Genomic DNA, 14,611 nt, shown 5'->3' with positions numbered 1-14,611 from the left:
AATTGTCCGATTTGGGGCTGTCTTTATTTTATCATATTTTTTGTATCAAAAATTTATTCCATGTAACGGATAAACATGTTATTTGCAAGAGGTTGAAAAATCTTGAACGGGAATTGTATCTGAAAATAATCTGATATTATAATGACGAGTTTTGATAGAGGTACTAGGAATTTTATAGTAAAAGGTAATTTTAAAGTGTAGATTAGAATATCAATCAATGAACAGTTCTGCGATTGGATCTATGAACGTGCGCTTAGTAAAAAACGTGAATGTGATAACGAAAAACAAATTTTGGACTGGACGAAGTTTGCCGGGTCAGCTAGTAAATATAGAAAAAAACACTGTCGATTTCATTCTTACTGAATTCTTACTAAATGTGATCTTCAAAAGTGCAGACATATGATCGTGAAATCCATTTTGCTTTGAAAGTTTTTGTTGCAAAGATTGTACATTTTTAATAGAAACACCGATGCGCTCTGAGGTAGGATCTCGTTTTCGGTAACACAGAAGGGTTACAAATTAGATGAAAAACTACAATGTCGATCGCGTAACGAATATTGACCAAATTCTGATTTCATGATTTGGCAAATCGCTCTAGTCCGTGTTAGAAAAACGCATCACGGTGTACATATTTATACACTGCGTTTCACAACTAGAGAACCACTCATTTTATCTGAGTTTCCAGAGATATGTAAGAAGTTGGTTGAATTGAAGTATATTGTGTAGAATACAATAACTATCTTCATGTATAAGACTGGCCATTTCAACTATATTGTTGTGTTCAGCCGCGAAACATTAAAAAAAAACTAAATTACCAGTGTTTCATAACTATAGAACCAGATGGAAAAACTCTCACTTATTTACAAAGTTAACTTCAATTCTACATGAATTACAATGAGTTTCTAATTCGTAGGTCATCTTTAGTTCCCAATCAGTTCAAATAACCCATTCGGGGCTATTTTGTGTATCTCGTGTTATAGTGTGTATCTCATTCTACGCAGAAGATACTGCTCGTTTAAGTTCTTCAAATGACTCATACTGCTTGTAAGCTGCATTTACTATTCGTCCGATAACTCCTCATAAGTTCCTGACAAGGTTTTGATTTGGTAAACAAGCATGACCTTCCAGATTTTATGAATTGACGCCAATTTACCCAATTATCAAAAATCCTCTGGTAACTGTAAGGACGTGACCGGCGTCGTTATTGACTATTTAAAGCTCGATCCACCGAAACATGCACAATAAGAATGATTTGCTACTCCCAAGCATCATTCGGTGTGTTCTTTGAGCAATTTCACGCTACCCAAGCTTAAGCTCAACACTGTAACAGCCAATCACGCTCTATTTTGATTAGGAATGTTTATGATTTCGAGTAGCAACTTTGAAAAAGGTTCTCACAAGAGGTTGAATATTTGCAGTTATTTCGAATGAAAATAATAATCAGCGAAACAAAAACCAATCCATACCTGAACGCATCCTCCAGCAGTGTATCGAGCCGGCTCGTGTCCTGCATAATGGTCTGTGCGTTCTTCCTGTATAGGGAAATATTGTTGATGAAACTTCTGGCCGAATCCAGATGAGCAAACAGTATGGAAAATCCAAAGTCCTGAGTATTCGTTTCCCACGGGGTAATACAACTTGCCACTAGGGATGAATTCTGTGTCGTCTGCGAGGGATCTGCTGAGAGATAAGACCCGAATTATTTCAAATTAGGATTTTGACCTCAACCCAGTTTTTATAGTCATACTTTGTACGTCGTTGATTGTGCGATCCTTAACCAATATGTATGGCAGTATGTGCGGTATCGTCGTGTTCGGCGCCTGCGGGTTCGAACAATCGTTCATGCTGTTCAGAGTAGGTCGTAGCTTCGCCTCAAAATTAAATGCACTGTCGGTGTACTTTTGGCGCAATGTGTGCCACGTTGTTTCCAGTTTTTGAATCTACAAAAAAAAAGTCATGTTTCTTTGTCCTATAACCACCACAAACGACCTTACCTGTGGCATCGACAATCCTAGCATGATTGCACAGAAACCAAACAGATTACCGAGGGCAGTTTTCGTTTCCACCGCAATTTGGATCCACTTGTTCAGTGTTTCAGCCCGCTCAAGATCGTCCTGGCAGGTCAAAATGGTAACAGCCACCAGCAACTTCATACATTCGGTGCGTTCGATCAGATCGAGTCGGAATTGTCTGCCATGCTCCAGCGTTATCAGCTCCAAACCGGTACAGTTCAGTGGGTTGTCACTCCTGTCGTCATCTTTTTCTGCAACGAAATCAAATTAGGCACAAAACGGAACAAAATGGGGTTCCCTAGACTTACCTAATATCAACCCAATATCCACCCTCGTCAGGTGGGTCGCAATCACCCTCGAACCGGTTTCGCTGAGCATCATCCGGAATGTGTTGAGTGTACCGCTATCGAGCGGTTTGTATTCACAGAACGGAAGCATAAGTGTGTTAAAATTCTCCAGATCGAAACGCGAGATCTGCTCGAACGCAGGAATGTTCATCGACATGAGCGCCTCTTCAGCGGCCAGCGGATCAAAGTCCGCATACGATCGCAACGTGATGGAGGACAACGAGTTGGGGATAAAACGAGGATTCTTCAATATCACTCCTCCACGATGCTGTAGAACAATTTCCTCGCCAGCAGCGGAGCTTTGTGCCGAGTCACCGGAGCCATTGCCGGAATCCGATCCACTTGGATGGTACGAACCCATACGGTGTATTTGTCCATGTAGATCTGCCTCCTTGATGGAATCGTTCCGGTGAACGCCTCGTATCGGTTTTGGCGGGGGACTGGGTGGCTGCTCGGTTTCCTCTTCGGCTTCCGCGAATTGCTTCTGCTCCATGCATGGACTCAATGAGTGCTCACTTGGTTCCTTGTTGATGCTGGAAGTACGCGAGCCCATTATTCCGTGCGATGATCTTAAACTGTTCGATCGTGGCAGTGATTGGGAGTTAAACTTCAGCGCCTGATCTGCGGTTCCCGATCGGGTTAAGGTTTGGGTCTTGACGACTCCATCTGCGCTGGAGCATTTTTCATCTGTGGGCGTCGATCGAGCCGTCGAATCGTTTTGAATGACTCCGTCAGCACTGTTGCACTTTTCCGTGGATCCCGCCAGCCTGGAAGGTTTCGGAATGGTTTTGTTCCCAGAACCATTGGTTTGTATCACACCATCGGCACTGCAGTATCGCTGCTGGGCAGCTTGTGCGCCGTGGAGTGGGGTAAGAGATTGAGAGCGTTGTTTCTTTGACGGTAAACGCGGGGGCGTTTCCCGTTTGGTGCGGGGTGGCGAAGAAATTGGGCTTCGATATGTGTTCGGTTGCTGTGTGTACGGGTTATACCTTGTGGCAGAGAAGTGAGATTAATCGAAGAACGAAGTATCAATCGATCAATTTGTTTGTGCATACCTAAAGCCCGGAGATGATGGTACCGGTGAGGGGGAATTGAGAGGGCTTGGCCCTCGGATGCCTCCCACCTGCTGCCCATATTTGGAAGCGTAGAATGAAAGTGGATAGATCCGGTTGCAGGGGAACTGAATCCGTGCTCCTGAAGCAGCCGAAATAGCTTTCCCTGTGAATATAAAAAAGAGTTACCAAACATCAATCAGGGGAGACGGAACGGGGTAATATTGACTGTGATCTCATTATGGGTCGTTTCTCACCTGAGCCCACATAAAAAGTTATTAAATCAGGAACTGTGTCGTAGGCATCGTCCTCGAACTGATATTGTACTCTCTCGTATACGGTTTCGGGTTGGATTAGCAGCTGGCAATGGGAGGAGAAAAAAAAAACGAAACGGAAAGATTGAAGAATATGAGTAAGCTAAAGTAATGGGAAAAGTTTGAGATAATGATGATTCCTGTTCGAATCAACTGCAAGTTGTCTGAGGAATATATAATTCGAAGGAGAACATATTTGGCAACAAATGTGTCTCCGGAGAACAAAACATATCACATTTACAGCATGCGTTCTTAAAAAAAAAGCTTTGCTATTCAGAGTGTTTTTTATTATATTACATGCTTGTCTTCTAGAAGTTGTTGTGAACATTTATGATTTTGTTCTTTTTTGAGTCAATAAACATATCATTAACAGAATGTGCTTGGTTTCCGTAATTCACATCCTACTTCACCCTAACCATTGGCGAAATGTATCCCAGCCGGATCGCTAGAAAATATCATATTTGCTATATTTTCCATGTCAGATTTTATGAAATTCCACTCCAATCTCTCATTCACTTGTTTTCCCGCTTCCATGAGTGAGAAACGAATAATAAAAAATAAATTCTGAATTCTTCCATGGTTTGGGAAACTGTCTCTTCCTTCTTGAAGATCCTTTTCAAAATGGCCCGAAAACGTTCAATTGGTCGGAGCTCTGGACAATATGGTGGATTGAAGTTTTTCTCGACGGATTGGGTATTATTGTCTGAGAGCCACTGTAATTCTGGCTAAGCGTAATGTGCAGATGCCAAATCCGGGCAGAAGAGAGGGAAAGACTGATGCTTTTTATAGAGGGGCAGCAAATTTTTCTTCAAGCATTTATCTTTAAAAATTTGAGCATTGATTGTACTTTTTGCGAAGAAAACAGGAGACCGCAGGCCACAAGTACAAATAGCTTGCCATATAAGAACCTTCTCCAGTAGCCGATTAAAGGGTGTGTCACATCAAATTGCATCACGAAAAAAACGCTGTAGAAATTTAATTTTTAGGAATTATATCTTCAGCTTTCGCTTATAATCAGATAAGAGTGTATAGATCACGTTGGCCATGCTTCACTGTCAATTTTTCGTAAATTTGGAAAAATGTCGTCGAACGAAAAGGAGCGTCGTGAATTAATCCTGTGCACTCATTTCGAGAATCCGGAGTTGTCACATCGGGACATCGGTAAGATGCTGGGAATCGTCCAATCCACGGTCAGCAGAGTACTAAAACGATACTTCGAGAACCTAACCATCGACCGGATGGTGAAGAACGGCAAAAATGGATGCTCCGTCAGTGAAAAAGATCACAAGCGCGTAGTTAAGCAGTTTAGACGTGATCCGCGAAGTTCGGTCCGGGATATCGCCAATAAGCTGAATTTGTCAAGTTCATTCGTCCAGCGGACCAAGCAGCGGGAGGGCCTGCGTACATACAAGGTTCAGAAGGCTCCTAACCGCGACGAAAGGCAAAACATGGTGGGGAAGACGCGATCCCGGAAGCTGTACACCGAAATGCTGACGAAGCCGCATTGCCTGGTAATGGACGACAAAACCTACGTCAAAGCGGACTTTCGTCAGCTGCCGGGCCTGTTGTTCTTCTCCGCAGAGGACAAATTCAGCGTTCCGGAGGAGATTCGCAAGCAGAAACTATCCAAGTTTGCCAAAAAGTACATGGTGTGGCAAGCGATCTGCTCTTGCGGAAAGCGGAGCGTCCCCTTCGTGTTGACCGGCACGGTAAACGGGCAGGTTTACCTTAAGGAGTGCCTACAGGAGCGCTTACTACCACTATTGAAGCAGCACGAGGGCCCGACCATCTTCTGGCCGGATCTCGCTTCGTGCCACTATTCAAAGGACGTGTTGCAGTGGTACGAAGCCAACGGGGTCACCTTCGTGCCAAAGGAAATGAACCCGCCCAACGCGCCGGAGCTTCGCCCAATAGAGAAATATTGGGCGATTATGAAGCAGGCCCTCCGGAAGAACCCAAAAGTTGTCAAATCGGAGGCGGACTGGAATCGGAGGCGGAAAATGGATTTCTGTTCAAAAAAAAACTACAACCTGACGTTGTACAGAACCATATGGACGGGGTAAAGAGGAAGGTGCGAGCATACGGGCTTGGGCTCGAAGTATGAATAAAAAGAAAATGACAAAAGTTGTTTAATAGTTTTTATTTTACTGTCTAAAATTTTCAAAAGGATCGGTCTACTGGGCGAATTTCTACAGCGTTTTTTCCGTGATGCAATTTGACACACCCTTTATACAGTTTTCGTGCCCTTGTTTCAGCTCGAGATTGTTGTTCTGCGGATTTTTAGGCACCTTCCGTTTTTTGTATGTCTTCGAGGAGTTCCTGGTCTTGATTTTTTAATCATTCCAATGCTAGTTTAAAATTTTAGGCCAAATCTCGCATTGATACCGATCGGTGTCGTTTGATGTAAGTCACTACTGTACGATCCAACATCGGCTGACATCGGAATCAGATCCGGATCTATGCATATCATCCAAGGAGAACTCGTAGTCATATTTGTGGATGATATTTTTCACACTTATGTGGGGCACTTTCAACCGTTTTGCGAATTGGTTGAAGGTAGCCCACTTTTCATTACACCAAGTGTGCAGTATTTTCTTTCTTGTCTCATGATCAATTCTAGTTATAGCGAAAACGAACAACTTAAACGGAATGCATCGATTGCACCAACTTTTGTTGACATGTGAACAAACTTTTGCTTGCATGCACACTAAAACAAGTTCACCCATTTTTGAGTAGAATCATTATAAAAGTTTCTAATTACTTTTCGATACAGTTCTTAGATGGTGCACCAGTGTGGTGTGTTGTATGAATTGCTACTAAAGCATACCGATTAGTTTAAAATACTGATGATAGCAAGATATGTGCGAAAGATTTATTTTGAGAATCCCTAGCACAAAAATCATAGTCAGACGCAAGCCCATTATCCACATCGACCGAAATCATTTTGGCAGGAAAAAAATGATGATCTGTGTTTTGCAGAGCCCAGATTCTCGATCGATTTAAACAGTTCCCTGTTAAAATAACAACACGAATACGCAATCACACACAATAAATTCGTATGTTCTTGTACTTTCCAGAGTTGTACACGAATCATTCGTCATCATGCTGCTTCTGTGGATTGTGTCGTAGGAATCGCAGTCGTTCGTCCCCTACCTTCGCGTACATGCCGACCATGAATTGTTGGCACAGCTCACGATATCGACATTGACGTTGACGATATGACGTTGCCCTAGCTGCGTTGAATCATCGTTCGATAATGAAAATCCATCGAACTCTCTTGTTTGTCTCTTGTAACTACATATTCATAAATATTAATTCAAGTCATTGAATCAATTCCAGTGTTCTCCAGCTGATAATTTATCTGGATTGATGACTTAATCGTGATTCACATTTTGTTATCCGAGCATTCAAGATTTTAGATATGCAAAGGTGCTAAAATGACCCACAACGTTTCACTGCTAATTGAGATGGTGCTACCCACTCCTAAGATTAGTTGGCATAAAAATCGTGTATATACTGCCTTTCTCATTTATTGCACGGTGCTTCGTAACTTTTGAAAGATCTTCTTCTTCTTGGATGGCAACAACGTTCGAGTGGAACTTTTGCCATCTCAACGTACCATTACTTGCGTCATTTTTATTAATAACTTGGTTGAGCTTTCTATGCCGAATAACACGCCTTGACTGTACTCCGGAGTGGCAAGCTCTGGAATACGCGTGACCACGGTGCAAGGCGGAAGAATTTTCTTTGACGAAAAATCCCCCGGGCAGAACGGGAATCGAACCCGAACCCCCGGCAATGTAGTGTGGGACGCTAACCACTCGGTGACGGGAGCACTGGAAATTTTGGAAGATGGAAGACTTCATTTTCATAAGAGAAAAAAAATATGAATGATTTTCATAAGAGAAAAGTTTAATATAGGTTCGCTCGAAGGATAATCCCTTTATCACGTTAGGAAAGTTGTAGTTCCAGATTTGGACAACACCGGAAAGTATGAAAGGATAAAGTTACAGTCAAATATGATGAGCACTATGCGGTGTTGATTCTCAAATTCCAGTCATAATGATGAGAACCTTCTAAACGAACGAATCCCGTAGAGATAAGGGCCATGATGGAAACTCCGGATTTTGGATAAAAGATATATAAGAACCAGTGCCACAAATTATCAAAATTTATTCACGAGTGAAGGAATTAGATTTTTCCCAGTATCGGATGAATTCTCTTTTGTTTAAAACTCAACACCATATCTGCCATAATGAGTATAGCACAAAAGTCGAGACGCGTGAATTTTGTCTGGTATATTGATCGAAAACAGCATGAACGAATTTCGAAAAGCCTGCATTCAGGCACTTTCATTACTGTCAATAATTTCAGGTGATTATCACGAACGTTAGTGAGTAGATTCATAAAACGTAGCAAGAGTTATTCTATACATTCCATTGCCAAAGTCGCCAAAAACAAGAATTTTGTGTGATGAATTGCCATCCTTTATCATCAATCGATTTCACTCTCAATTGGAAACGCTGAATTTTATGCTTTGATTTTCACAAACACGCAATGATCTTCATTTTCGACCTTACGAATACCATGACGAAAAGGAAGATGCAAATGAAAAATGAAAAAACTTCATGGCAAGCTGATGTTGATGTTCATTCCACTGGGGTTCATTGATAGTGTTGTTTCATATTTATCGATTCTCGCTTGAGCAGTAGGTTATCAATACAGGGAAGGCAGAAATTCGTCGAATTTGAATGTCGTGAACGTGAATATTTTCAGCACTGATTAGAACCCAATGATGCACAATGATCTGCACAAAATGTCAATTTCCAAGGTTTGTTATTTTCTGCGTGACAATACTGCTTCGTTTTTGGAAAGTATTAAGACTGCTAACGAAAAATAGATTCTGTATGACAATCGGGGCAGCTCTTGATCGAGCTGAGTTTCCCGCAGAGCCCATGCATTTTGGTTTGATTTGTTTCTGTAAAAGAAAAAAAAACATTCGTTGTGAATATTGTTCGAAGAAACGTACTGAGATGTAAGTACGGACATTTACACGAATGATCGGTTTCGCCAAAATGATCAGCAATGGTGAATGCAAATATTATGCTTCTTACAAAAATGTACGAAAGTTGAAGAAAATATCCCGGCTTGATCCAACCATGACTATGAATAGAATTACAGATGAACCGGACTTTACCGTGATCAATGTCAGACAAAAAAAATGGAAACTAAATATTAGGTTGGGGAAAAAGAAATCCATCATTTTTACGTGAAATTCAAAGCTTTACCTAAGACGTTTCGGATTGTCCGATTTGGGTCAAATATACACCATTTTGTTGTTAAATTTGTTGCCATTTTAAACGTAGCTTCACAATGTCTCTTTCATAGAAGCGTTGGTCCTTTTTGGTAAAACACTCTAGTAATCGATGTTCACAATCTTCTCTTGTTTTGCATTGCGAGAAAAAGTAAGTTAGTACTCGCCAGGTTTGAACTATATGGTGGATACATTAAAACTTCCCAACCAAGCTCCTGAGGTTTCTGGCGAGTCACTACAGACGTGTGTGGCCATGCGTGTGGGGCATAGGCAAGACAACCCGATGAGGGTCTACCATCAGTTCAGCTGTGCGCACGTAAGTTGTCACTTGATGTGCTTACACTCACACCAATGCACCAGTTAGCATAGAACCGAACGAGGCCTTTCATCTCCCTTGCTCGTCAGTTCATTCGTCAGCAGTCCCACAGGTTGGACGTGCGCTGTGTGGCTCCGCGAAACTCGGGCGATTTGCCAGCGGCGGAATAGCGACCCCACATTTGGCGATCCTGCCAGGAGCGGGAGCTGATGCTTACCCGCTTCTGATCCATCACATCGAATTTTCGACGTGGCGCAATCAGGGAAAAAGCACCTTGTTGGAAAAGTGACGAGCAACGGTCGACGAATGCGAGGTTCTCCAGTGACGACCTGATAAGCATGGCCGAGGACAATACATTGGGTGACTTCTCACATATCGACGATGAGCTGCAGTTCGTGAAAAATGATGGTAATTCCTTAGTTCCCTTCAAATATTTCCGCGCGTATGCAACGGTGATCCGGTACGAACGGGATAATCGGAGGAACGCAGTGATGTCATATATATTTTTGTGTTGTTCACGAGAGGATGTTCTTGATACAGTGATAGTGTGAGACGTTGTGGATGCGATGACTAATGACCACAGTAGAACGAAACGGGGCAAGAGATAAAATATTTCGAACCAGGCGCACACTCAACCCGTCAGTGGAGCAGAAGGAAAACGCAAAAAACTTCCGATACGTCCGATACGAGAACAATTACGTTGCCTGCCTGTGTGTGGGACTGTGATGCATGTGTTTGCACGGTGAAGTAAAAGTGCATGTTCACCGAAAACTGTTTTCTCGTTGTTTTCAATCAAAAATAGACTATTTGTACTGTGATTCCCCTGCTGATGCTGTTGTACCAGTTGCTGACGTCTTCGAAGTGTGCACGGTGGAAGAATGACGAGTGATATACGGTCAAAGTCGTCGGTTGCTGATTTTTATTCAGTCAGCGTAAGGTGACTTTCACACAACTCTCGGTTTTGCGAAATGCGTCCAAAGTGGTTAGATTTTTAATGGGATTTCGCTTTCCCCTAACGCAGCGACAGACGCATAGCTTTCGTCAACCATAACCAGCCCCCCCGTTTAGGACTTTGTCGTTTACCTGGTCTGTCCATTTGAAGGCGGTGAGCTTCGGCGGCGTCCGAGCCGGCAATACGGCACAGCTCGCATGAATTGTGATTAGTTTCAACGTTCGTGTGAGCTCGGGATGACCACACATTGTTAGACAACATGGCATACAATACGATATGAGCGAAAAAAGAAAAAGAAGAAGAAATAGTTTTTGCCCACTTAGCAACAGTGTCGTGTGAGTTGGGATAACCACACATGTAACAATTTAACAAAAACAAGAGCGTGTTGGGATAACCGCACTTTTATGACATTCAAACTTGGAGCGCAACGTGAGTTGGGAGAACCACGAATGGAGAAATTAAGAAAAAAGCGCGAGTTGGGATAACCGCTGTTAACTAAATTCCAGTTTTTCGACATTTGGTAACGACATGTGCAATTTAGCAAAGCTCTGCAAAATACTTGATTATTTGTAATAGTTTTGTAATGCGATACTATTGGTACATTTGTGATAAATCTGTCGATGAATGGTACAGCATGAGCGATGTGATTCAGTTCTAAAAGGATTCCCAAAATTATGTTTTTGTTACACAGTCTTGTTTAAGGTCAATCACCAATTTAAATTGTCCTCCACATAAGAGAGAGACCGTGGATGGTTTATTTGAGATAGTAATTATTGTTGCATAATTTGGTTACGTCAGTTTGAATCCGTTTTATTGTATGGTATTAAACGAAGCTACTAACGATCAAAGGAAACCGATTTTTATAATGTTTCAGCGGGCGCTGCGAAGCATTGATATACTCAGTTCGGAGCAATTGCCGCTATGTTGAATTATTAGTTGGACAATTGAGGTAACGAACAATTCCGAGGACAACAAACGTAATTTAATTCAATTATCCCGGGAAAAACCTGTGCCGTGCACTTGATCAATAACCAAACGGTTTATCACGTTCCAAGTTCCTTTTTTGTTTTATAACTGCTATTGACTGTTATCACTTTTGCCCTTGCGGCCTGCAAGGATAGAACGAAGCTGTAGCAAACGTGATAGGTATAAGATAAAGCCGCCCGGACAGAAGATATCAAGTTTTGAACCTTTGCTGTAATGTTTTCTTTCTCTCTTGCCTTTCGAAGGTTATTTGTTCATCGAGCAAACAGAAGAGAAGCGCCCATCGGAGGAAGCAGCTGCGCGTAGCATACACTCAAAATTCATTATATGTCAGATATATTATGCAAGTACGTTAATAAATCTGAACAAAGTGCAATACATTCCGATTTAATGTACGATATTTTATAATCCGATTCAAATGTTTAAATACGTTTTCCCATGGCACTTACATTTCATGTGAATTTAAGGGAACGATTATTTGGTGTGGTTTTGATATATATTTTTTTTTCTTCTTGGTAGAATTTACCGAATCACCTCAGTACAACCCATTTTTTTAGAGAAGAGGGGAGATGTGGGGCATAGGCAAGACAACCCGATGAGGGTCTACCATCAGTTCAGCTGTGCGCACGTAAGTTGTCACTTGATGTGCTTACACTCACACCAATGCACCAGTTAGCATAGAACCGAACGAGGCCTTTCATCTCCCTTGCTCGTCAGTTCATTCGTCAGCAGTCCCACAGGTTGGACGTGCGCTGTGTGGCTCCGCGAAACTCGGGCGATTTGCCAGCGGCGGAATAGCGACCCCACAATGCGTTGTCCTTAATGGAACACAACAGCTTTTCTGTTGGCCAATTCTGGCCGTTTACGGTCAATCGCTAGCTTCAAACGGCCCAGTCGTCACCGTTTGAGCTGCTTCATCACGCTTTGATCACGATCATTCACGTACAATATTGTCGGATGTGATCCATTTCTCATCCCCAGTAACCATTCGTTTAAAAAATGGCTCGATTAAATTCTGTGTGGCCAAGGCTTCGCAGATGGAAATTCGACCCATCATGTTTTTGGTGTTAATTGTTGTGGCACCTAGATATCAAGCTTCTTTTTGAGTTCAGCTTTAAGAAAGCTGTTTAAAAACTGTTTATGGTCGATCTTTAACTCCTGAGCGATGCTATGACTACTAACATACCGGTCAATTTCGATCATTTTTGTGATTTTATCGACATTCAGAATAATAAATTTCTTTTTCCCAACCTAATAGTACGCACTGTGCCAATGAATTCATATGATCGAATCGAATCGAATTAGTTAAAAAAAATTACAGTATTTTTTTATCAGGATGGTAAAAAAAGAGATAAATTTCTGCATAATGGCAACAATGATTATGTTTTGATTAAACTTTCGTATCAATACATGTGAATGTGAAATTAATCGAATTTACTGGCAATGCTCATTTGAACAAGCTTCGTTAATTTCCTCCCGTTTCGGATTTCCAAACAAACTTAAATGCTCCACCCTTTTCCGCGCCCACTAGCACTTCTCCAATCATCACAACAAACTCCGTCGAAAGGACAAACAAAAACGACCATCCTTGCTGTGTTTGTCCATGAATTTCGATTATACGGAACGGCCCTAAATTGGGGGTGAAAGTAAGTGTGCTTTGGCGGATGAAGTTTCGAGAGGCAATTTTGAATGTGATCTGTGCTTGGCTCAAAGGGGATTAAAGAGTGTGACCATGGTGATTTATGTCTGTGTGGAAAGTTTATTCATGGGTGGACTGTGAATTACGAATTACACCCTCTCTAGCCCTAGCGAGTCTTATGGATAGTAAACTTCGTCTTGAATCCAAACAGTGATAAGATAATAGTTTGATCTCTCGTGTGGAGCAGAGCACTTTACTCTATCCGGGAAGGATCCTTGTCGCATAGGAACAGAGGGCGAGATGTGAAGTGAACACTACTTGTTTCCTGTTAATTCTAGAGGCACCTCGCCTTTCAGACACCGGCATGTAAATCGTCGAGAGCCTAAATGGTGTTTCTTTCCAGTTTCCGTTTGTATTTTGTACTTACATCTGAAGAAAGGGTAGTTAATATGGGTGAATACGAGCGTGGAGGACGTACACAAAGCACGGTAAAAAGTGCACCCAAAACAGGTTCTAGACACGGAAAATCCCTAGAGCACAAGTGGATGTACTTCGCACACACACTGTGCATAAAGTCCATATAATAAAACATTCTGCACGTAGCCCGACGGGTTGGGATGCAGATGAAAAGATGCTCCTGTGCTTCGTGAGACAGACAGGACACTAAAGCGGAAAGCTTACACTTTTTGGTGGCTGTTCTTTCCATTTCTAAACGGTCTGGTGTTAGATATGGTTTCTGAGGGGGGAAAAAGAGAAACTATTTGCTAAAGCAGTTTTGTGGGTGTCGTCTGGTCTGGAGTATGTGTTGTGACCGTTGGGAGGTTCAAGCATGTTTTTATGCAAACTTTTTTTTTTTAATTTTTGCTGTCCAAATTAACACCAGTTTGGTATTCAGTTCAAAACATATAAAATTCCTTTCATTCACCTACCTTATTGATAACGAAGTGAAGCGTCGGTCCCTTGCTCTTGCAGGTCAGCACGTAGTTGCCCGGCTGGGAGACGCAATCCCGCACCAGGAAGTCGCCATCTTTCTGCACAATCTCCTCGGCCCGCTGCCGGGGAATCGGTCCGTGATACCAGGCGTGCGATCGTAAATCTCTCGAATCCAGCGACAGTTCCCATTCCAGAGCTTTTTTTAGTGCGACCGCCTCATTGCCACCGTCGGGTGTTTCCTGTGTGGGGCGGATGTTTTTTTCGGTCATCCGCAAAGGGAAATGGAAACACGAGAAAAAAAAAATGTTCCCGGAACCAAATCGTGGCCGGGGAGGAATAAAATTATCAAAAGGAAGCACATTAGTAATTATCGCAGAGCTGGTGCCAGCGAATGGAAGCTAGAAGCCGAACTGTTGATAGTTAAGAGAACAATTTCAAAATCTGTTTCAGCTATTTGTTACGTAATTTGGGTGAACGTTGTGTACACCTCTTTAAAGGGAAATATTCGTAGATGTGGATGAATTTATCCATATTTACTCATGATGAGCAGTACACAGACTTTTTTTTAGTGTTTATTTGTCCGCCAACATTGAATAATAAACTCGATGAAAAAAATAATACCTTCCAACTTTTCCAGCAAAACACGAAAAAAGTCTGTGATTGTAATGAATTAATCTTCATTCGTACTGTTCCTAATTGACTTTACGTAGTTCGCCTTGATGTGATCATCTTCCTAATTTCGATTTTT

General features: G+C 42.0%; 1 protein-coding gene across 11 annotated transcripts in view; it reads right to left on the bottom strand.

The window, feature by feature from the left end:
* The window catches only part of LOC129774904 (breast cancer anti-estrogen resistance protein 3 homolog), a 141,886-nt gene that overhangs the window by 8,904 nt on the left and 118,371 nt on the right, over window positions 1-14,611 (bottom strand). For 10 of the 11 annotated variants that reach the window (XM_055778964.1, XM_055778963.1, XM_055778965.1 and 7 more), the window contains 7 exons: window positions 13,860-14,102; window positions 3,669-3,771; window positions 3,415-3,577; window positions 2,321-3,348; window positions 1,995-2,263; window positions 1,748-1,940; window positions 1,467-1,680 (listed from right to left, as the gene is read on the bottom strand). In XM_055778964.1, the coding sequence (XP_055634939.1) occupies window positions 1,467-1,680; window positions 1,748-1,940; window positions 1,995-2,263; window positions 2,321-3,348; window positions 3,415-3,577; window positions 3,669-3,771; window positions 13,860-14,102 (2,213 nt within the window). The remainder of the gene's footprint in view (window positions 1-1,466; window positions 1,681-1,747; window positions 1,941-1,994; window positions 2,264-2,320; window positions 3,349-3,414; window positions 3,578-3,668; window positions 3,772-13,859; window positions 14,103-14,611) is intronic. The other variant, XM_055778961.1, reaches the window with a different exon arrangement.

The sequence above is a fragment of the Toxorhynchites rutilus genome, chromosome 3, assembly GCF_029784135.1.
Source record: "Toxorhynchites rutilus septentrionalis strain SRP chromosome 3, ASM2978413v1, whole genome shotgun sequence".
In the NCBI taxonomy this organism is placed as follows: Eukaryota; Metazoa; Arthropoda; class Insecta; order Diptera; family Culicidae; genus Toxorhynchites; species Toxorhynchites rutilus.
This window is presented reverse-complemented; position numbering and strand designations above follow the sequence as displayed.